Consider the following 21,783-nt stretch of genomic DNA (forward strand, 5'->3'; position numbering starts at 1 on the left):
GTGGCTGTACAATGCAGGCTCGTGGAGAGAAATGGCTCCATTTACCGATAACTCATCCCTCTCAGAAGAGCCCGAGGTGATTGGTACTGATCAGTCCTTTGGAGGGCTCGAACTTCCAAATTCCAAAGTGGGCTTATGTGAAGACAACATCCACGTTCCCATATTTCAAAAAACAAGCAGCTCCCACTCCCCACCCCGGGCCCCTGCACCTCCCTGACCACGGACGCATCCTTTCTCCCATAAAATCCACACTCTCTTAGAAAACACTCCAAGCCCACTTTAAAGTGGAGACAGGCGACGGACGGGTCTCAGTGCATCCAGGTTGCTGAGGACTACTTTGGTTTTTGTTTTGTTTTGTTTTGTTTTTGTGTGTGGAACATGAAAGAAAGAGTCCAGCGATTCATATACAAGCTGTATAAAGTGTGCCTTTGTGACATCATGCGGGGGCATGGGGGTGGAGGAGGTTGTGACCTTCCCACTGAAGGAATAGAAAGACGACTTTCTCCAAGAATGTCAAGCCCGACAAGAGACAGATCTGGTTTCCATTTTGGGGAGTGAGGATCATGTCTGTCCATGTCAGGCATGAGCCACTTTGTGACATGATTACAGGGGTCGCAGCTTGGGTCATTCGTGAAATCCCCAGTAGCCTCCTGGTTCCTGGAGGGTTGATCTCATTGGGCTGGAAGGGACCTGGGCCTGAGGTTGGCTGAAGCCTCTGGGGGTGGGGGCTCCAGTGAACAGCCAGACCGCTCTGGACTGAGGGCACGGGGCTGAGGGACTGACTGTCCACTCCGTGCTGGCTGCATACAGTGGAAGTAAACGGGTACAACCAGCAGAGACTTGTGTGTGCCTGGTACTTCATCTGTAAACTGCACCGGCGCGCTGCCCCTCAGGTGCAGGCAAACTCACTAACTTCCCCACTCCCTTGTCCCTCCTTCATTCCCTCCCTCACACATCCATTCTGGCAAGAAATATTTACCAAGCACTAACCACGCTTGCTTGGTGAATCCAAGACGCCTTGTTTTTTTTTCACCTTTCCGTGTCCCTGAAGTTGCGATGTGTCATAGTCGTCACCTCCAGGCAGCGTGCATCATTGCCCACACACGAGTATGTCGAAACATACAGGTTAGGCATAAGCAAGCCTGGTGGAAACTTCCAGGAACAACGGAGGAACAGCCTTCTGGAAAATTCTGTGTCACCAGCACTCTCGGGGTTGCACAGGACCATACTGGCAGAAAGACTCGGACACTGGCAACCCGGAGTGGAAGAGCGATTCGATTTGGAAGAGTTGGATCCACATGTGATGACTTCCTAGGAAATACCTTATTCCATTCATTTCACTTTTATTTCCTTTGTGAGGTATGTGTAAGAATGGTACGTGACGGCTCTGACACTTGTTGGCTGCATGACCCTGCACAGGTCATTCGCTGTGCCTCAGTTTCCCCATTTGTAAAAGGGGGTGAAGTTACCTCTTGATACTGCTAGGAGAGGTAAAAGCGTTAGTACCTATGCGGCTTTCAGCACCTGGCTCACAGTATGTATGTTTAGCGCTCCCTGCTATTGTTGTTACTATTGTTGCCTCTAAGGAAAATCTGACGGCCCCTGCTTGGGAACACAGGGCCTCACCTGGGCTTGAGGGGCGGCAGGACCCAGGCATAGAGTCTCCCAGTTCTCTCTGTCTTCTCTGAGCAGAGTGACTGTCTTCCCCATGATGTGAGATGTGGCCCCAGCAGCTCCAGACTCCATCCTGCACACCCTGCCCCCCAGCCCCCAGCCTGCCGCCCCTCTGGCACCCTGGGGAAGGCACCCATTTCTAGGCCCATCAACCGAGGCCAAGGGAAGGCTGAAGAAAGAACTGGCAGCTCTGCCATTAGCAATGGCGATGAGTGGAGCGGTGGGATGGTGCACCAGGAGGGGGGTCCCAGGAAAACGCACACATCAGGGCCGGGCAGACAGTCTCCTAGACGTCCACACCAGAGACCTCAGTTTACAAAGGAGGACAGCAGATCGCAGAATGTCTTGTGACTTGTCCAAGGTCGTACATAGCCAGGCAGTGATAGGTGGGCAATTAATCCTCAGGAGGAATCCCTTCTGCTCCGAGCCCTTGCCCCACGTTATAACATTACTCCTCACGGCAACCTTACCACAGAAGGCAGCTCCTTCTGAGCACCTACTGGTTGCAGGCACCTCTGGGAGCCCTCTACAGACACAAGCACCTCATCTGAACTCTCCCAAGCCACGAGGAAGACACTATCAACACCCATTTTACAGATTAGGAAAACTGAGGCACAGAGCAATAAAGTCACTAGCAAGTGTCACACAGCTTAGTAAACGGCAGGGGGAAGGATGCAGACCTAAGTAATCGGATCCTAGTCTTTGGGAGGTAGGGATTTTTTTCTTTTTCCTTATCAAAGAGACTAAGCCTGTAATTCGTGTAGTTATATGAACACATACAGGTACTGAGATTTGAATAAGATATTTGACTTGATTATGACATTCTCCTGCCTACAGTCATTCAGGGCAGAGAGATATTCCATGCTTACTGTTGTTCTCCTAGGAAGTACAAATTACAGGAAGCCTTTCTGGAAAAGACTGTAGAAAGGAAAGAACACATTTGTTTTTTTTCTCCCCATTAATTGTCAGAGTCAGATTATACCTTATACTAAGGTTGTCTACCTGTTTTTCTTATTTAAAAATCATTTTTAAACACTCTTTATTTGCAATAATGCTGCATTTACCGGACACGCGAAGAGACGAGCGGTCCAGGAGGCCCGCCTCCCCCGCGGTGACAGCTTGTGTAACCAGCCACTGCACCATGAGGAAGATGAGCCCGGAGCCTCTGCCAAGCTCGGGAGGTTTGTTCTCGGTCCATAGGCTGAAGCAATTCGCCCAAGGCCTCACGGCTTGGAACGGGCCTATCAGGAGCCCCACCTCCCATTTTCCTTCTTCCAGAACTAGAGGAGGCCAGCTCCATTTCTCCGAATCCACAGTCTGGAGTTTTCTCTCTTGCCATATTGAAGAGGCAACAGAGGCTGCGGCCACCTCCCTGGCTGCCTGGGGACCGGTCCACCGCCACGGGGGCAGGGGTGGCCCGGGCTCTGAGAGGGCTAAGTCCCTTCTGACAGCAAACAGGGCCTCGGAGCAGGGCCTCGAGGAGGGGACGGGTTGCTGGGAAACAGCGGGCAAGCCCGGGGGCTGCTCCAGCCCTGCCTGCTGGATACAGAGACCCTCATGCAAGGCCCCTGAAAGGTGGCTGGACCCTGGGGGCACTTGGCTGACGGCAGGGGCTGGCCAGGGGTCTCACCCACTGAGAAGTCTCTTCCAAAAGAGCAAACCCTGTTCCTTGGGTTGACCGACTTAGCTACAGTCTTTCCTGGGCCCATTTTCCATCTGAGCTGCCAGGATGAACGAACTACCCCACCCCAAGTCTTTTCTAGAACATTCACACAGAGATCAGCAAGGTAGTCTAAAAAGAAGGCAGGTGGGGCCCTTCAGGTGAAGACAGTATAGGACAAATCCTATCTTAGAATCCCAGGAAAGGCGTCCTCAGGCTTTCACCTGGGAAGAGGTGAGTAGGCCCCTGGATGAGAAGGTGAGAGGTACCTGGGCCAAAACAGATTTCCTGCAATCAGCTGTGCACTGGGGCCTAAAATTCCAGCATTATCATGTGATCTCTGCTCTGTCTTCACATGGCCTCCCGCTCAGTGTCTTCGTCCCTCTGCGTCAAGTTCCCCTCTCCTTTCTTTTTTTTTTAATTTTTTTTAAGATTTTATTTATTCATTTGAGACACAGAGATAGAGAGAGAGAGAGCATGAGCAAGGAGAGAGGCAGAGGGAGAAGCAGGTTCCCCGCTGAGCCAGGAGCCTGATGTGGGGCTTGATCCGAGGACCCCGGGATCATGACCTGAGCCGAAGGCAGACGCTCAACCATCTGAGCCACCCAGGCGCCCCCCCCCCTTTCTTCTATAAGGACAACTTTCATCGGCTTTGAGGCCCGCTCTAAATCCAGGATGATCTCATCTTAATGTCAATTTAAGTATATCTGCCCTATTTCCAAATAAGGCCACATACACAGGTTCCAGGGTTCTGGGGATTAGGAGGTGGATACCTCATTTTTTGGGGGGGGGTCACAATTTAACCAACTATAGGGAGTAAGTTAGCTAACTTAGATTTAGGAAGTAGAGGAGAGGCATCTCAGGCAAAGGCACAGACCAGAGGAGTTCAAGGTTCGAAAGGGGGGGCAGGTCGTTAAAACAGGTGCCAGCCAGTTCACTGCTAGAGTTTGAACTTGACCATGAAAACAGTGGGGAGCCACAGAAGGGTTTGCCTGGGTTATTATCTATCTCATTTGATTCTCCCCACATCTCCGGGAGGCCAGTATACTATCTTCATTTACAGCTGGAAACACTGAGGCTCAAAGAGGCGAAGTCATTCGCCCAAGAACAGACCATTAGAAAATGTCAGAAAGAGGATTTGAAATCGAGCATCACGTAACCCCCTAAGCCAGAAGATGAATGCAGCAGAGCTTTGCGTGTCCACATAAGGCTGTTCAGGAAGGAGGAAGGGAACAGAGGTGCGATCTCGCAGGGAGCAGACACCAGGCCCACCGCCCTGAGAACGGTTTTCTGACGCTGGGCCTGGGGGACGCCATGTTGGTAAGCTGAGATCCCGCCCTGGCCACAGCTGATTGGCCCAGGTCTGGACCACCTGACTCAAGGTAAGCCAATCAGACTCCCCTATCCCACTGTGCTCCTGAGTCTTTTTGACACCGGGAGGTGCCCAGGAGCCTGGCTCAGGAGTGAGAGAGACTTGCGCATCCGGGTTCGGCCTCTGTGCCGGGCTGTGTGGCCTCACAAAACTTTTTTTTTTTTTTTTAAGATTTTATTTATTTGACACAGAGAGATAGCGAGAGCAGGAACACAGGCAGGGGGAGTGGGAGAGGGAGAAGCAGGCTTCCCGCGGAGCAGGGAGCCCGATGCGGGGCTCGATCCCAGGACCCTGGCATCATGACCTGAGCCGAAGGCAGACGCTTAACGACTGAGCCACCCAGGCGCCCCTCACAAAACTTCTTGAACCTCCCTCCACTGCAGTTTCCTTCTCTGGAAGTCGGAGAAATGAGAACAGCACTTTCTTCCATGGCTACTGTGGGATACCGTGAAATCCGGGTGGTGAAGCTTTTTGCCCAAGGCCTGGCCCGCAGGAAACCCTGGGCAAATGGCAGCCGGCTCTGATGGTTGTGGGGACAGAGGGAGGGGCCTCGGAGCTGTGCAGAGGCCACCTGATGCCTTGTGTATGAGGAGAAAGAGGAAGACGGAGCAAGAGCCAGAGAGAGAGCCACCATAGGGGTTCTTGACGGCGTTCCAGAACTTGAATCCAATTGATAAGCGTCTTGGCTGCCTTCCCTGTCCTGAGGTCCCAGGAAAGACTCCGTGGTTCCCGTCGCCCCTGACTCTGACCTCGGTTGGCATAAATGGGTTTCTGTTACTTGCAGTCAAAACCAAACCCAAACAAAGCAATACAAAACACCAACCAAAACAACAAACACCTTGATTGGGACATTTTGGCAAAATGAAGCCCCCTTGGAATCCACCGGAACAGTCTTTGAACTGGATGCCAGGAAATTCCTGCCCCAGGCTTGGTTACCACATAAAGAAACCGATCCAAGTGTAGTGTGGGGCAGCCGCTGAGGCTCCTGGGAGGCCTCACCTCCCAAGGAACACGCAGGTGATCTGCTGCCCCACATGCCACACCCACACCTCCTGCTCCAGATGGGCAGGCTTCTAGCAAGTTCCATATTCAACTCAGGAACTTGCTGAACAAGTGCTTTGAGATGGGAGAGTGCCCTGCCCATTACGCTCTACCCATCCAGGCTCAGGCTGGAGAACGTGTGAGAGGGGAGTAAGTTGGGGCAGTCATAATTTCCCGAGTTATGTGCCCAGATGAGTGCTTAACATCCATCACCTCTTCAGCCATTGGGTTGGAAGGATGCCATCATCTGCACTGATAGCAGAAAGAGTTGAAGCTCGGATATGGATAGCTTCTTGCTCAAGGTTACCCAGTTACTACATGTGGGAGCCAGAGATTTTTGTTTTGTTTTGTTTTGTTTTACATGAAATCAGCAAGACTGATCATTAATACCTTCACATATAAACAAGGTGTAGAAAACTGCTATAAAGAACCTCTTGGGACTTACCAGCCAACCACCATTGTTTCGTCTATACCCTCAACTTTTTTGTCAAGGCAGAGACTGCAGTATTTTAAAGTAAATCCTGGACATCCTGTACATCAACTAAGAAGGCTCCGGAATGCATCTCTAACAGATAAGAATTTTTTTTTTTTTTTTTAACATCACCATGTGCTCATTGTCACAAGACCACTGGTTGGGAAATTTGATGTTGGAACCACCACCCCATGTGTCCTGGGAGGAGGCAGACAGTCCCAGCTAAGTCCTGTTCTTCCAAGGTGAGCAAGTTCCCTAGAGCAGCAGTTCCCAAAGCAGGTTCCCCAGGCCAGCAGCATCACTAGGGAACTCATTAGAAATGCAGCTTCTCAGGCCCACCCTACACCTACTGAGTCGGAGACTCTGGGCTTGGGCAAGCAATCCCAACCTGTGTGTTTGAACACACCCTCCATGGGACTCTGAGTCCTGCTCCAGCTCGAGAACTTCTGCTCTGGAGAAAGACAGCCCATGGAGGTGATTCCATACTTGCATTTTGTCAGTTTATTACTTATGCAGGTTCTAACTCCTGCCCCCAAAGTAGGCTGAGGGGCTGGTCCTAAGTGGTATTGTTTTCTGGTTAGAATTGGTGACTCTGGAGGCTGATGGTTAGTGGGTGGGATCTGGCTCCTCCCCTCACTTTCTAGGGGACCCTGAGCCCAAGCCTCCTCATCCATATAATGTGCAGCTGACAGGACGGGCCTCTTGGGCTGGCCATGAGAAGGGCAAAAGGTAAAGTATAGAAAGCACCTAGAATTTTTCCTGGTGCACAGCAAGTGTGAGGGAAGGACTAGCTGTTCTTACCAAACACGGGGCGGCAAGGCCAGGGTAGGATGAGGAGGAGCCTGATTCTCAGGCTCAGGGCTGAGGGTGGGCCTCTGGGGAGGTGTGAAGGAGATTGGGGGGCTGCTGGGAAAAGCTGGGAACTCCCCTGAGGCAGGAAGGCTGCAAGGCAGTGACGTGGCAAGAGATGGAGGGGAAGGAGCTCACGGTTGCCCGGGGTGATGGGCTTCTCAAAGTCCCAGAGAGAGGACGGGAGGGGCCCGCCCCGCTGTATGAGCTGCGATGCCTCTGGGAGCCCCAGGAAGGTTCTCCGGTCCTCCGGGGCCTCCAGGGCCCAGTGAGGAAACAGGGACAAACAGTCAAGGTGCGGGGCGGGGGGGGGGGGCGCGTCTGGACTCCAGGAAGATTCGGGGCCAGGTGGCTGGGGCTGGGTTCAGAGCAAACACTGAGTACAATAGCCCCGGGTGTGGTTGTCCCCAAGGCTTGGAAACAGGAGTTACATAGTGTTAATTTTAAGAGGACAGACTCCCAGACCCTTCGTTTAAATGAGAAATGGAAGAGAGTCACAGAAATCTTGTTTCCTTGTCCATGCATTTGAGAGAGCAGTCACAGGACTTAACCTATGAGAAGGGGGAGATGCCAATCCAGTGGCACAATCAGCATGAGCTTTGAAGTCAGACAACCGACCCGCATGTGGGCATTGTGAGAGTTCACAGTATGAGCTCACCGGGGATTTCAGTATTTCCCCTTGGCCTGTTTTGCTGATCCTCTGCTTCCCTCCCCTCTGGAGGCTGCTAGTTTCCTTTTTATACTGACGAGTCTATTTCTCTTTTTGTTGTTTGCTTGCTTGTTTTGGTTTTTGGGTTTTTGTTTTTTTTTTAATTCTACATATGAGTGAAATCATATGGTATTTGTTCTTCTCTGACTTCACTTAACACAATGTCCTCCAGGTCCAGATCCAGCCACGTCATTGCCACTGGCAGGATGTCCTTCTTACAGCTGAGTAAGACCCCATTGTCTGTATACACCCCACACCTTCTGTATCCATCCATCTACCGATGCTCACAAGTTGCTTCCATATCCTGACTATGGCAAATAATGCTCTAATAAACAGGGGTGTGTATATCTTTTCAAATTCCTGTTTCTCTTTTCTTTGCGTAAATACCTAGAAGAGGAATTACTAGATCATATTGTACTTCTATTTTTAGTTTTTTGGGGAACCTCCATACGGTTTTCCACAGCTGCTGCACCAGTTTGCATTCCCACCAACGGGTTTCCTTTTCTCCACATCCTCGCCAATGCTTATTTCTTGTCTTTTTGATACCAGCCATTCTGACAGGTGTGAGGTCATATCTCGTGGTTTTGATTTTCATTTCCCCGATGATGAATGATGTTGAGCATCTTCTCATGTGTGTGTTGGCCATCTGGATGTCTTCTTTGGAGAAATGTCTATTCAGGTCCTCTGCCCATTTTTCAAAAAATCAGATTATTTGGGTTTGGGTAGTGTTTTAAGAGTTCTTTATATATTTGGATGTTAACCCCTTAGGCAATATGCAAATATTGTCTGCCATTCAGTAGGCTGACTTTTTGTTTGGTTGATGGTTTCCTTCACTGTGTAGAAACTGTTTAGTTGGATGTAGTCCCACTTCCTTTTTTTTTTTTTTTTTTTGCTCATGAATTTCATTTAAAAAATACATTTAGGGGCACCTGGGTGGCTCAGTTGGTTAAGCGTCTGCCTTCGGCTCAGGTCATGATCCCAGGGTCCTGGGATCGAGTCCCTCGTCGGGCTCCCTGCTCAGTGGGGAGCCTGCTTCTCCCTCTCCCTCTACCCCTCCCCCCTGCTCGTGCTCTCTCACCCCCTCTCAAATAAATAAAATCTTAAAAAAAATAAATTTATATTTGCTATAAAAAATCTAGGAATCTATCCATTAAAGCCTATCTTTAAATTCATGAGTTCACAAAAATATTTTTAAAAATCTAGTGGACCTTCTTCAGAGGATGATGAGGAATCAACGTGTTTCCTTGAAAACTGGTAAAGGAAATGGATCAAGGAGCGGCTCTCCCCATCCTGCTCCAGTGGGTAACCCGATTGGAGATGAGGGAAAGCATCTCTTTGGGAAAGTATTCCAAGTGATACTTTGAAGGAAATGTCAGGATTAGACTATCACGGTTTTGCCCAATGAATTAGTGAATCTAGACATTGAGAGCCAGTGAGTCCCAACATCACAAAAAGAGACAACCAGACATTAGAAGCCAGGGGGATGGCGCCCGAGCCCCATCCAGCCTCCGGATCACAATCACGGCGCCAGTTTGCAGGAAGGTCGGAGGACAGAGGAATGCACAGAGCTGCACTTGGAGTTTGTGATCCGCCAAATGTAGACAGTGGGGCATTGATTCTACAGGCCACATGGCCTGGATTCCTCAACACGTAACTTGTAAGGGGGCAGGGGTAGATGGAGTGGCAGGCTGCAAAATGGCCCCTAAAGATGTCCATATGACATATGACCTCACGTGGCAAAAGGGACTCTGCAGGTGTGCAGAGTTAAGGATCTTGAGAGAGGGAGATCGTCCAGATCGTCCAGATGGGCTAAGGGCAATCAAAAGGTCCTCATAAAGTTGAGGCAGGAGGGTCAAAAGGAAGGCGAAGCAGCATGAGCAAGACAGCACCAGGCATTTCTGGTTTTGAAGATGGAAGGAGGCCTCATGAGCAGAGGAATGCAAAAGCTTCTAGAAGCTGGAAGAGATAAGAGCATGTATTGTCCCCTAAGCCTCTGGAAGGAATGCAGCCCTGCCAACACTGGGATTTCAGTCCAGTGGGACTGTTTCAGACTTCTGGCCTCCAGAACTGTGAGGAATCAGATCGTGTCATTTTAGGCCACTAAGCTTGTGATGGTCTTTCACCGTGGCAACAAGAAATGAATGCAGGGCGCCTGGGTGGCTCAGTTGGTTAAGCGACTGCCTTCGGCTCAGGTCGTGATCCTGGAGTCCCGGGATCGAGTCCCGCATCAGGCTCCCTGCTCGGCGGGGAGTCTGCTTCTCCCTCTGACCCTCCCCCCGTCATGTGCTCTCTGTCTCTCATTCTCTCTCTCTCAAATAAATAAATAAAATATTAAAAAAAAAAAGAAATGAATGCAGATAGGAAACCTGTTGGTTAAATAAATTCAAAGGGCCCTTTTGCCTCGTTGCATCCGAGAGAGCAAGATGGGTCACCAGCAGCTGTACTGGAGCCGTCCGAGGAAATCTGGCCAGGGTTCTCGTTCTTGCTGCGTCTGCTCAAACCGGCACGGTCTGATCTGGAGACACAGCCTCAATATGTGCCGCCAGTGTTTCTGTCAGTACGCGAAGGGTACAGGCTCCCTTAAGCTGGATTAAGTGAACTTCCTTGAATTGGTCATCCAAGATAACCTACCTTAACTGCAGATATCCAAGATACCTACTTTAATGTCAACTCATTGTACATAAAATAAAAAATACTCCAATTATGAGTGCTTTAATGTGAATGGAATGGTCATTTGATTATAGGAATCTCTTTTAAAATGTACTATTTTCTCAACAGTTCATCTTCAACATACGTGGCTTAATTTCTTTCAGTTACATAAAAGTACTCAGGCTGAACTCTGATAAAAAAAAAAAAAGGAAAAGAAATTCAAAGGACACACCAAGTTAGCAACATGTACAAGACCAAACTAGAGTGGCAGGTAAGGAAGCCATGAACATGTGAACGTGAAAGTCAGGAGAATGGGCACATCTGTGGGGTAGGAGTCAGTTGCTACTGGCGGAGGGCACATGGCGGAGCTCCCGGGGAGGGTGACCATGTCCCACTCTCTGTCCCAGCTGGCTGGTGGCTTCATGGGGTTCACCTGATAATCATTTATTAAGTTTATTTATTTATTAAAAACACCCGGTTTTGTGTGTGTGTGTGTGTGTGTGTTTTAAGACTGTTCTGTTTTGCACTTAACAAGGTAACCATAATAACATTTGCAAGGATGGTTTTATAGGGTAGAATCGGACCTCATCTGCAGCCACCGAAGATGGGCATTTTCTCCCGATTTTGCTGAGATTTCTTTTGCCAACAGCACAGGAAATGGCACCGAGAGAAAAGAAAAACAGCTCTGCCGAGCTCATGACTCACATTGTGCCCAGAAGCGGGACAGAGCAGACTTGTCAGCGAACGGAACACATGTCCCTGTAAGCCTCAGTGCCCCCGCCCCAAATGCCCCTCTCGGTGGTGGGGAGAACTGTCCTGTGCTGTCGCCTCAGGTTTCCTGGCAAGACGGTGCTCCGGGCGCCCAGCATGGTGACGGGCTCCACGAGGCCCGGTTCTTGTTTCCTTCCCTCCCTCCCCTGCTTCATTTCCCTGTTCCCTTGGCTGGGGTTTCCTGGGGTCACCTCCCAGATAAACCACTTGCTCTCAAACAAAGGTTTGTTTCTGGGGAAACCCAAGGCAAGACACTAAGAGAAGGTTTAACCGGGTGGGAGGAGACACCCGGATGTAGACAATGCCTGTGGCTGTTTACCTGGCTGCTTCTGCCCCGGCTGGCAGCCCCATTTCCCGGCTCTGCACACAACCTCTGCTGGGTAGGGCTATTTGGTGCACAGAGAGGTGGGGGTCTGAAAAGGGCGCCTGCACCCCGCCCCCAGGCGCATCTGCAAATCTGTAATGGGGTGGCTGGCGCCCCCTAGGCTCTCCCCAGCCTGCCCAAGCTGACCGGGCAGCCCTGCTGGGGGCTGTCCCGGGTACGCTCAGGGCCCGGTAATTCTCCCATAACCCGGTCATTCTTCATGACCACCTGCAAGGTGTGTATAATTTTCTTGCTTTTAGAGATGAGAGAGGCCAAGGCTCGGAGGGTGAGATATGAGGCCCAAGGTCCCAAAGAAGTGGAGAAGCCATTAGGCTGGGGCCTGAGTGCTCGCATCACACGATGGGCTTCCCACGGGACGGTGTGACGCATGGCGCCGCCCGTGAACGGTGGAGGGCCACCCCTGCGGGCGTTTCCTCCAGGGCCGTGCCAAGAGCATGGTTGCTGTGATTACGTGTCAGCCCGGAGCCCCAGATATTGTGCAACTGCCCCTCTCCTGGACTGTGCATCCCCTCCCCTTCTCCCCAGCCAGACTCCTCTGCACACCTCCTCCGGAGTCTTCCCTGAGCTCCTGGCTAGATTGTCACGTGCCCCTTTGGGCCCCGGCAGGGTCCTGCACGCAGTGACATTGTGGTGTGCGCCATGTGGTTTGCTCCTTCTCCCCCAGACCCAGAGCTCCCAGAGGACAAGAACTCTGTGTAACCCATCTCCCTGGTGCAGGCATGTAGTAAGTCCTCAATGTCGGATTGTTGAATGGGTGAATGATCGAGTGAATGAACGAGTGTCTGCGTGGAGGCTTATAGCGTGGCGGTTCCGTGGGCAGGTTCTCGCATCCACCTCCGGGGACAGAAATTCTGTCTTTCCCGCTTCTAGCTGTGCAGCTGTGGTCAGATGACTCAACCACTCTGGGTCTTCCAACGGACAAAGACCCGCAGCTCCTGAATGTTAGAAGGGGAAGCCCCCAACGCTGAGGGAGGGGAGCCCCAGAATGGGGAAAACGGATCCCAAGGGATCTGGGTGGGGGATCACGTCGCCAGCTACAGTTTCCTTTTCCGTGGCAGGGGGTGCCGGGGAAGGTGTGTGTGATGAGGATTACATGAGGGCAGAAATCTGAGTGAGCGTGGACCCCGGACCAGGTCGGCTGAGCTGTTGGCTCGTGTCGTTGTCACCCCCCTGTGGGCGGCCTCTCTCCTCTCCGCAGGTTCTAAGTACGCGTCGAATGAATGAACAAGCTTCCCTCCTGGTGAACCAGGCTCCCAGGGCCCCTTCTCGGCCGGGCTGGTTATTGGAAGCCTCTGGGGCTGGGCTGGCGGGTACAAACGGCAGCGGGGCCGAGCGCCAGGAGAAAGCTGGCTGTTGTGGGTGTCCCTGCAGCATCTGCCCCGCTCCCTGGAGGCACCCCCGTTGTCCAGGGGAACACGGCCGTCGTCTCGGGGCCTAGCCTCCCTTCCGCGTCTGAGGCCCTCTGTTGCCTGTGCCTACCGCTTTCTCGTTTATCAGTTCAGCCACACTGTGAGCACCTTTGTCCAGGCTTAGGAACAAAGCAGGAAGGATCCACAGTTCCTGCTTGCCCTCACGGAGCTGACCCTCCACTGCGGGGGCGGGTGGGGAACCGCAGGTAAAGGAACGGAGCAGTGACGTCAGTGAACAACAATGCGAGTGAACAAATCAGGACAGGGAACACTGGGCGACAAAGATGGGGCACCATTTCTTTTAGTTTTTGAACTTTTTATTTTGAAATTATTTCCGATTCACAGGACACTGCAGAGATTGTACAGAGAGGTCCCGTGTCCCCCTAACTCGGGATCCCCCAGCGGTTGCTTCTCACATGGTTCCGTGTTAGGTAGCTAGTAACTTCGGCACCATGTCAGAGCCGGGAAATGCAGCTACGACTCCAGTGCGAGGTTTCTAGCCATCTGATCCCATGCCTAGATTCCCGCAAATTCCCTAGATTCTCAGCCAAGACACAGACTTGCTCCTTCCCACAGAGGCTCCTTCTCCTACCCACACAGTCACACCCACCCTCCTCGCCTCCGGCCCCGGACCCCACTCGGTAGCTCTCCATCTCCGTGACAGCATGCCGTCAAGAATGTTCTAGAAGCCGACTCATATCACTTGTAACTTTTTCAGATTTGCATATATTTGTCACCAGATTCTCCAGGTCTGTGCATGTGCTCCCCCTGCCCACCTCTCTCCCTCCTTCACCCCTAAAAACGTCAGGGCACATTTCCAAAAAAGAACATTCTCTGATATAACGAGAGTGCAAAACCAGGAAATACAATCATAGAATTCCATTATCTGCACACCTGCTTCAAATCCACTGATTGTTCCCCTAATGTCCTTTAGAGCAAAAGATAGACTTTTTTTTTTTTTTTTTTTTTTTTGTGGCCCAGGATCTGATCCAGAATCACAGTGACATTTGATTGTTATAACTCCTTAGTGTCCTTTGATCTGGAGCGTCCCATGGCCTTTCCTTGTCTTTCCCCGACACTGACATTTTTGAAGAGTCCCAAGTCAGTTTTTTCCTTGGATCCCCGTCATCCTGGGTGTGATATTTCCGCACGACAGGATTCACGTTAAACATTTCAGCAGCAACACCCAGAAGCAAAGTGCACTTTCCTTAGAACATCATACCCAGGGTCAGGCCGTGTCATCTGCCATTGCTGGTCCCTCAGTGAAGGTGAGGTCGGCCAGCTTCCTCCCCTGTAATGGGACTGGTTTCCCTCTGTAATTAATAAGGATCTTGCGGGGACATGCTGTAAGACTGTGTCAATATCTTGTTTCTCATTAAGCTTTCATCTGCTTTTGTTTAAATTTTAACAGAATTTTTTACTGAAGCAAAATTTACCTAGAGAAAAGTACACAAAGTGCTCAACGAACTATTACAAAGCGAACAGGCAGCAGGACAATGTGAAGAACAATTTAATCAGGTGCTGGGGGCGTGCTTTCTGGGGAGGGGCTCAAGCCTGAGCCTCAGTGGAAGAAAGAGGAATCCCTGTGGGTAGCTGGGGGGAGAGCAGGTCTGGGGAGGGACCCCGAGAGCCAGGAGGCAGGGTGCAGCCGGGGGTTGCTGGCAGAAGCCAGTATGAGAAGTCCGATGTTCTTGTGAGGGCTCCCAGAGCCTAGGGGTGAGGTCCCAACGTTTCTGGAGGTGACCCCACAGGAAACAGAAGTAGGGGAGTGGGAAGAAGAGACAGGGAAAGCTGATCAAGGGTGTGTACTCCGCATAGGCACCCCTGTGAGCAACTGGATCCCGATCCTTTAGGAGGGTCCTGGGAAACACTCCAAACAATCCTCAGGGCTCTCCCTGGGCCCGGGACATTAACCCCGATTTCTGGCATAGTGTATGCCAAAATAAAACCCTTCATGCAAAGAGCCACAGTAAGCAAGCTTCACTTTGGGGTGAGTGCTGCCCCGCTAAGCCAAGGCTAGCAGGGCTTGGGTAGGGGAGGGGCACACTCAGATCTTTGTTTATTTTTGCAGGGTCACTCAGAATGTTGCACAAAGGACTGAGTTCAGGGGGAGCCAGAATGGGAGTAGGAAGACCATCACCTCTCTGTTCCCTGGCTAGGAGGATTTCCAAGACCCTCCTGAAGTCCTCACCCTCAGGGAATGAGCCCAGGCCAGACTGCACCAAACCAGGGAAAGGAAGTTTCTGCCCCATTCCAACAGCTACTTCACTGAGAACTCTCCACAAACCGCCGTCCCCCACCTTCAGGCCACAACCCTGCTTGGGAACCCCAGGGCCCTAGGAGTTTTCAAAGGGAGTCACCAGGAACTTTGAACTCTTTTTATTATATCAAAAAGCCAATAAGAATTGTTCATTTAACTTCCGATCAGGTTTCCCAGTTTAACTACATGTAAACTCATTCATTTTCCATTCAGTAAATACGTATACAGGGTCTCCTTGTAATATACATCTTTATTGAGATAAAATTCATGTAACAGGGCGCCTGGGTGGCTCAGTTGGTTAAGCGACTGCCTTCGGCTCAGGTCATGATCCTGGAGTCCTGGGATCGAGTCCCGCATCGGGCTCCCTGCTCAGCAGGGAGTCTGCTTCTCTCTCTGACCTTCTTCCCTCTCGTGCTCTCTATCTCTCATTCGCTCTCTCTCAAATAAATAAATAAAATCTTAAAAAAAAAAATTCATGTAACATCAAATTAACCATTTCCACCGTCAATGTGCGCAGATCAGTGGGTTAGTATATTCACAGAGTCTGGTGACCATCCCCTCTACTTTATTCAGAATATTATCACCCCCCAAAAGAAACTCTATTATCTCCAAATTTTCCTTTCTTCCCAGCCCCTGGCAACCTCTCATCTGCTCTCTGTCTCTGTGGATTTGACCATTTTGGATGTTTCATAAGGATGGAGTCTACAGCGCATGGCCTTTTGGGTCTAGCTCCTTTCGCTCAGAACATTTTCCTGGTTTGTCCACGTTGAAGCGTGATCAGTACTTCTTGCCTTTTTTATGGCCGAACACTATTCCATTGCATGGATCTGCCACATTCTGTCCTTGTTTCTGGGCTGTTTGTGCTCTGCACCTTCTTTGAAACTCATATATGTAATAACGTGCCGTGAGTTTGTGGGATCCGCAGGGAGGGGAGGGATGCCCCTGACTCCCCGGAGTCAGGGACATCCCTCCCCTCTCACCTGGTCCATCCTCCCCTCTCACCTGGTCCATCCCTCCCCTCTCACCTGGTCCAGAGATCGAGAGGGGCCTCTTGGCAGAAGCCACAGCCAGTTAAAACCTGGGGCAAGGGTTTGGAGTGAGGGGGCTGCTGGGGAGTGTTCCAGGTAGTGTTCTCGGCAGAGGCTGCCGGGGAGGTGCCTGTTCCTGGGGCCCAGGAGAAGGGCCTGCTTGGGGAGGTAGGGAGAGAGCCAGGGGCTAGGGCTTGGTGGCCCTGCTGTGGTGTGTAAGAGTCCAGACTTTAACTGAGGAAAAGGGGGCAGCAGGAGCAGGTAAGAGTCTCAGAACAACACGGGGGTGGGGGAGGAAAGCTAACCGTGCTAGGCTTGAAAGCTTTTCCAGGATGCCAGGGCTATCAGTGCTAGAGCTGGGACCATCCCAGCCAAACACGGGTGGTCACCTCCAAGTGACCACGGGGAGCAGAAGCTGGTGAGCGGAGATATGGAAGGCGCTGGGTGTTTTTGCCTCGGACTGAAATTCTCTGACTCTGGGTGATGGGTCTGAATGCTTTTGAATTTTTTTTTAAGATTTATTTATTTTAGAGAGAGAGCAGGGGGAGGGGGAGAGGGAGAGGGAGAGGGAGAGAGAATCTCAAGCAGACTCCATGCTGAGCACGGAGCCTGATGCCTGGCTCAATCGCACGACACCAAGATCATGACTTGAGCCAAAATCAAGAGTTGGCCACTTAACCAACTGAGCCACCCAGGCGTCAGAATTTTTTAAAGGAGAGTAGATTTTGAAGGAGAGTCAAATTTCCAACAGTAAGACAGCAAAGCAAAACTATAGAGATGGTGAAAGGATCAGTGGTTGACAGCAGTTTGGGGTGAGGGAAGGTGGAGCACAGGGGAGTTTTTGGGGCAGTGAAACCATCTGTATGATACTATGATGGTGGATCCATGACATTCCACATTTGTCAAAACCCACAGAATATACAACACCAGGAGCGAACTCTAGTGTAAATGATGGACTTGATGCACAGGAATCATCTCTTTCAGCCATACCATGCATATGGAACCTTCTAGAAGGTTCCATGACTCCCACTGCCCGAGATCATTCCTTCCTCTTCTGGAAATCTTTTGGTAAATAGCTTTATTCATGTGCCAGGTCCGAACAACTGTAGGTAAGGAAAATGATAAGGACAAGATTTCCTAGGCCTGTCCCAGCCAACGGGGACGTGTCACCCCATGAGTGAGTGGCAGTGTCCACCATGGGTGTGTAAAAGGAGGAGCTGTAGCATCCGTGCTATGTATTTACCTCTTGGGATTAAACAAGTCCCAGGGCACACTCACTTAGCACCAGGTGTCCTGTTCCACGGCACTGTGCCTGCTCCCTCCTGCTTAAATGAGGTCCCTTGGAAGCCCAGAAATGCCTGCAGCTATAGGAAGTACTCAGCCAACATTCCCCCTCATTTCGGCAAATGACTATGGAAGAAGTAACAAGGAGAGTGTGACCTGAACAATGCCCAGAAATTGGCCGTGTGTGTGTGTGACCATAGTTTTGGTGCACTTCACACAACAGAAATTGATCTCAAACCGAGGTGTGGGTGGGGCCGTTCTCCCTCCAAAGGCTCAAGGGGTGAATCCTTCCTTCCCTCTTCCAGCTTCTGGTGGCCCCAGGTGCTCTTTGGCTTATGGCTGCGTCCCTCCCACCTCTGCCCCATCTTCATGTGGCCTGCTCTCTGTGTCTGCGTCTTTCCTCTTCTCTCTCTCTCTAAGATTTTTAAAACGTTATTTTTACATAATCTCTACACCCAAAGTGGGGCTCAAACTCATGACCCCGAGATCAAGAGTTGTACTCTCCACGGACTGAGCCAGCCAGGTGCCCCCTCCTCTTCTGTCTCTTATAAGGAAGGACACCAGTCATTGGATGTACCGCACATCCAATTAATCTTGAGATTCTTAACTTAATGATGTCTTCAAAGATTGTTTTTCCAAATAAGGCTACAGTCACAGTTTCTGTGGGTTAGGATGTGACATATGTCTTTGGGGTAACCATTACTCAACCCACTACCTTCATTGCCTAACACTACGTTACACATCAATTTATTTGCAGCCTATCACACCTACTAGGAGAGAAAATACAAAAGTGTGGGAACAATCTTTTGTGTTCAGGGGTCCATGGCCACATAACAGGTGCTTAAAACTATTTGCTGAGGGGCGCCTGGGTGGCTCAGTTGGTTAAGGGACTGCCTTCGGCTCAGGTCATGATCCTGGAGTCCCGGGATCGAGTCCCGCATCGGGCTCCCTGCTCGGCGGGGAGTCTGCTTCTCCCTCTGACCCTCTTCCCTCTCATGCTCTCTATCTCTCATTCTCTCTCAAATAAATAAAATCTTAAAAAAAAAACAAAAACAAAAAAACTATTTGCCGAATGAATGAAAGTAACCTCCCCCCCTAAAATTCCAATTTCTTCATCTCTGAAATGATTATATTATTGCCTGTGTGCATAGCCATTAAAAAAACAAACAATTGAGGGTTTGCATAAAGAGCCATAACTTAAAACTAATTCTTAAAATTAAATGCACACCCACATGCACACACATGCCACACAATACCCTTTGTATGGCGTACCCTTTTGGAAAAGGATGCCTTCAAAATGCCAACCTTATAATTTGTGAGTGAAGTTTATTACCAAATAAATTTCAGATGCCTTAGGATTGCATCACATCTTTCCAATAGGGTGTATTGTTGGGAGATAATTTATGGAAATGAAATGACACCACTTTCATATAGTGAATGAGAGTTGAAGAGTGTGAACTCATTGTTCAAGGTGCCCAGAGCAGATATTTCAGGAAAGGCTGGATGCTTTTGGCTGAGTCCCGCCCTTGACTCTCAATACAGGCCAAAGCATGGGCATCACTGTCAGAGCCACAAACTCAGAAAGTTTCCCAGCAAACCATCTTGCCTGACTTGATTCCTTCAGAGTGGACTCAGATTTTGACCAGCTGAAGGCAGTAAGAAAACTCTTGAAGGAAACAATCTTGAAGTCAGTGGTGAGGATCATGGCATCCAAACAAAGGGACAGAGCTAAGAATGGATGTTCAAAAACAAATATAAAGAGGAGGTATGATTCTGGGGGAAAGTGGAGAACATACAACAACAACAACAAAAAGAAAAAACATAAGGTTTATGTAATCAGATTAAATTACTAAGATTATGAAGAAAAGCAAAGGTTAGAAAAAGAAAAATGAAAATGAAAAAACTCCTTTACACTGTAAAAAGAAATCAAAACAGATGGTATAAATATTTGTCTCTATTTCTGAAATGCTTTCAGATTCCTGATAGAATTTTCAGTGGGATATTTATTCTGAAATCAAAGTAAAAGATGACAGCAAATAGCAGAGTGCTTGCCTCACAATGGCATGGAAACAAAACAGGAAAGAGGATGATGGAAGTCAGTCTAATGGTAACAACTATAACAGTGTAGACACAATACATTTCCACATTATAAAGGAAATAATCTCAGATTAAGAATAAAGTTCAAGAGCTACAGTTTATGAGAGAGAGAGACACACACCAAATAAATATTTGGGGGGCATTTAACATGTTGCAGGAACATCATCTACCATGGTAAACACTGAGCAGACACACAATGATGAAAACGTAATAGTCCCCTGCTCTCACAGAGCTTACATTCTAGGGGGAAATGAAACAAAACAGATAAAAATAAGATACCAAGTTTAGATCATGCAGACTTAAACCATGGAGAAGAAACACTGGCAATAGTAATTCTACAAAGTGGAATTTAAGGGATATGTTTTAATGAGATACAGGAGGCATTAAACAATTACAAGAGTCATCATGAGCAGGTAAATTATATGCACTAACCAACAGGGAAGCATAATACAAAAAGCAGAACTTCAGACATACAAGGAAACAAGTGGACAGGAAAGCAATTAGACCGGGAAATTTTAAACTCTTCATTTTCTTCCTATGTCAGATCAAGTAGTCAAAAGTAAGGACATGAACAATGTCACTAGAAAGTTAGGATGAATAGCTACAGAACTGATTTGCAAAGAAGAGTGCAGCTTACCAATACCCTTACAAAGAATACACCAACTTTTCTATTTTTTTTAAAGATTTTATTTATTTATTTGAGAGAGAGAATGAGATAGAGAGCACGAGAGGGGAGAGGGTCAGAGGGAGAAGCAGACTCCCCGCCGAGCAGGGAGCCCGATGTGGGACCCGATCCCGGGACTCCAGGATCATGACCTGAGCCGAAGGCAGTCGCTTAACCAACTGAGCCACCCAGGCGCCCTACACCAACTTTTCTAGTGCCATTGAAATGTTTATAAAAATTGCATAAAAACCAGGCAAAGTCTCAACACATTAAGAGAATTAGCAGACAGGTATGCAGGCTGATCACAATGCCACAAAAATGAAAATCAAATAAGGTTAAGCCTAAAGGTACCCACCCATTCAGCTGCTCCCAGTCACATCACTTTAACCGCTTTCTCTGTGGTCCACTCCATTTTTGTTTTTCATACCAACAGGTCCAGGTCTTCCACAATATCATCTACCCAGAGTTTCCTTCCTGAATGCTCTGGGTGTTCTTAAACCTGATCCACAAATTCTTGCCTTGACATCTCTGAGCTGGAGCAGAGACCACTGTGATGGGATGCAAGAGGTTGGGCTTAAAGGGAAAGGAACCCGGCCAACACATCACTCCGTGCTCATGGAAGCTGCACCGCCCGGAGAAACCACGCCTGATTGACACCCTTGGGAGAATATGAAGTTCTATGCCAACAAGGCATTCTTCCTCCCTGGATCCAATACTACCTCAAAATCTCAGAATGCCAGTTGCAAAGGACCTGAGAAATAAGTGAGCTGAGTTCCCATGTATCTTTTATATTAGTAATAAAATTTCCTGAGGACCTACTATGTCAGGGACTAGATAGTACTATGAGGAACTCTACCTGTGCAAACATTACAGGACCGTGCGGTTGGTTCCCTGTATCTTCCCTTTGCTCCCCCAGACCCTCTCTCCACCCTCCTGCCTTCTCCTTCGGATTCTCAACCCAGGAATCTGCGTCTGTGGCATCCATTCCGTTTCCCTTCCCTGCAGTTCTCAGCTCCATACAGCTACCTGCTCTGGGTAACTGCTCCCTCCTCTTGCCTTCCAAGCCTTGGATGGTAGCAATTTCTCACTGTTGCTCATCTTGGGCAGCTGCACCATCCCTTCATGTTTCTAGGCACCCTGCCCACACTTTTGTAAATAGGATGGTTATCAAACTCTCCCCAAATCACTCAGTTTGAAGGTGCCACCTGTTTCCTGCTGGGACCCTACTCAGGGGTAGGTAGTGCCATCCCCATTTTGTGGATGAGTAAACTGAGGTAGAGAGAGGTGAAGAAAGTTGCCGAAGGCCATGCATTTGGAAGGAACAAGCCTGAGATTCAAATCTGGACCAACTCGTGCCAGAATTTTGCTTTTTCTATTATTCCTAGGCCTTTGTTGAAATTGGTGGAGCCGGGCAGCATCATGCTGGTAGCCTGTTTTCTTGCAGTCAAGGGACAAGATG

General features: G+C 49.5%; 1 protein-coding gene across 1 annotated transcript; it reads left to right on the top strand.

Moving 5' to 3' along the window:
* Nucleotides 1-10,018: 10,018 nt before the first annotated feature.
* On the top strand, nt 10,019-10,390 carry LOC112814671 (small ribosomal subunit protein uS14-like). Its single transcript, XM_073882465.1, has one exon. It carries the CDS (start codon nt 10,201-10,203, stop codon nt 10,369-10,371), a length of 171 nt encoding a protein of 56 aa, XP_073738566.1. The 5' UTR covers nt 10,019-10,200; the 3' UTR covers nt 10,372-10,390.
* The last annotated feature ends 11,393 nt before the right edge of the window (nt 10,391-21,783 follow it).

Source organism: Callorhinus ursinus, unplaced genomic scaffold, assembly GCF_003265705.2.
Source record: "Callorhinus ursinus isolate GAN/ISIS: 27379988/994484 unplaced genomic scaffold, GSC_fseal_2.0 scaffold46, whole genome shotgun sequence".
Taxonomy (NCBI): domain Eukaryota; kingdom Metazoa; phylum Chordata; class Mammalia; order Carnivora; family Otariidae; genus Callorhinus; species Callorhinus ursinus.

What these genes read in the sequence shown, in the direction of transcription:
- LOC112814671 (XM_073882465.1), top strand. Translation starts at nt 10,201, where the DNA reads ATGGGTCACCAGCAGCTGTACTGGAGCCGTCCGAGGAAATCTGGCCAG.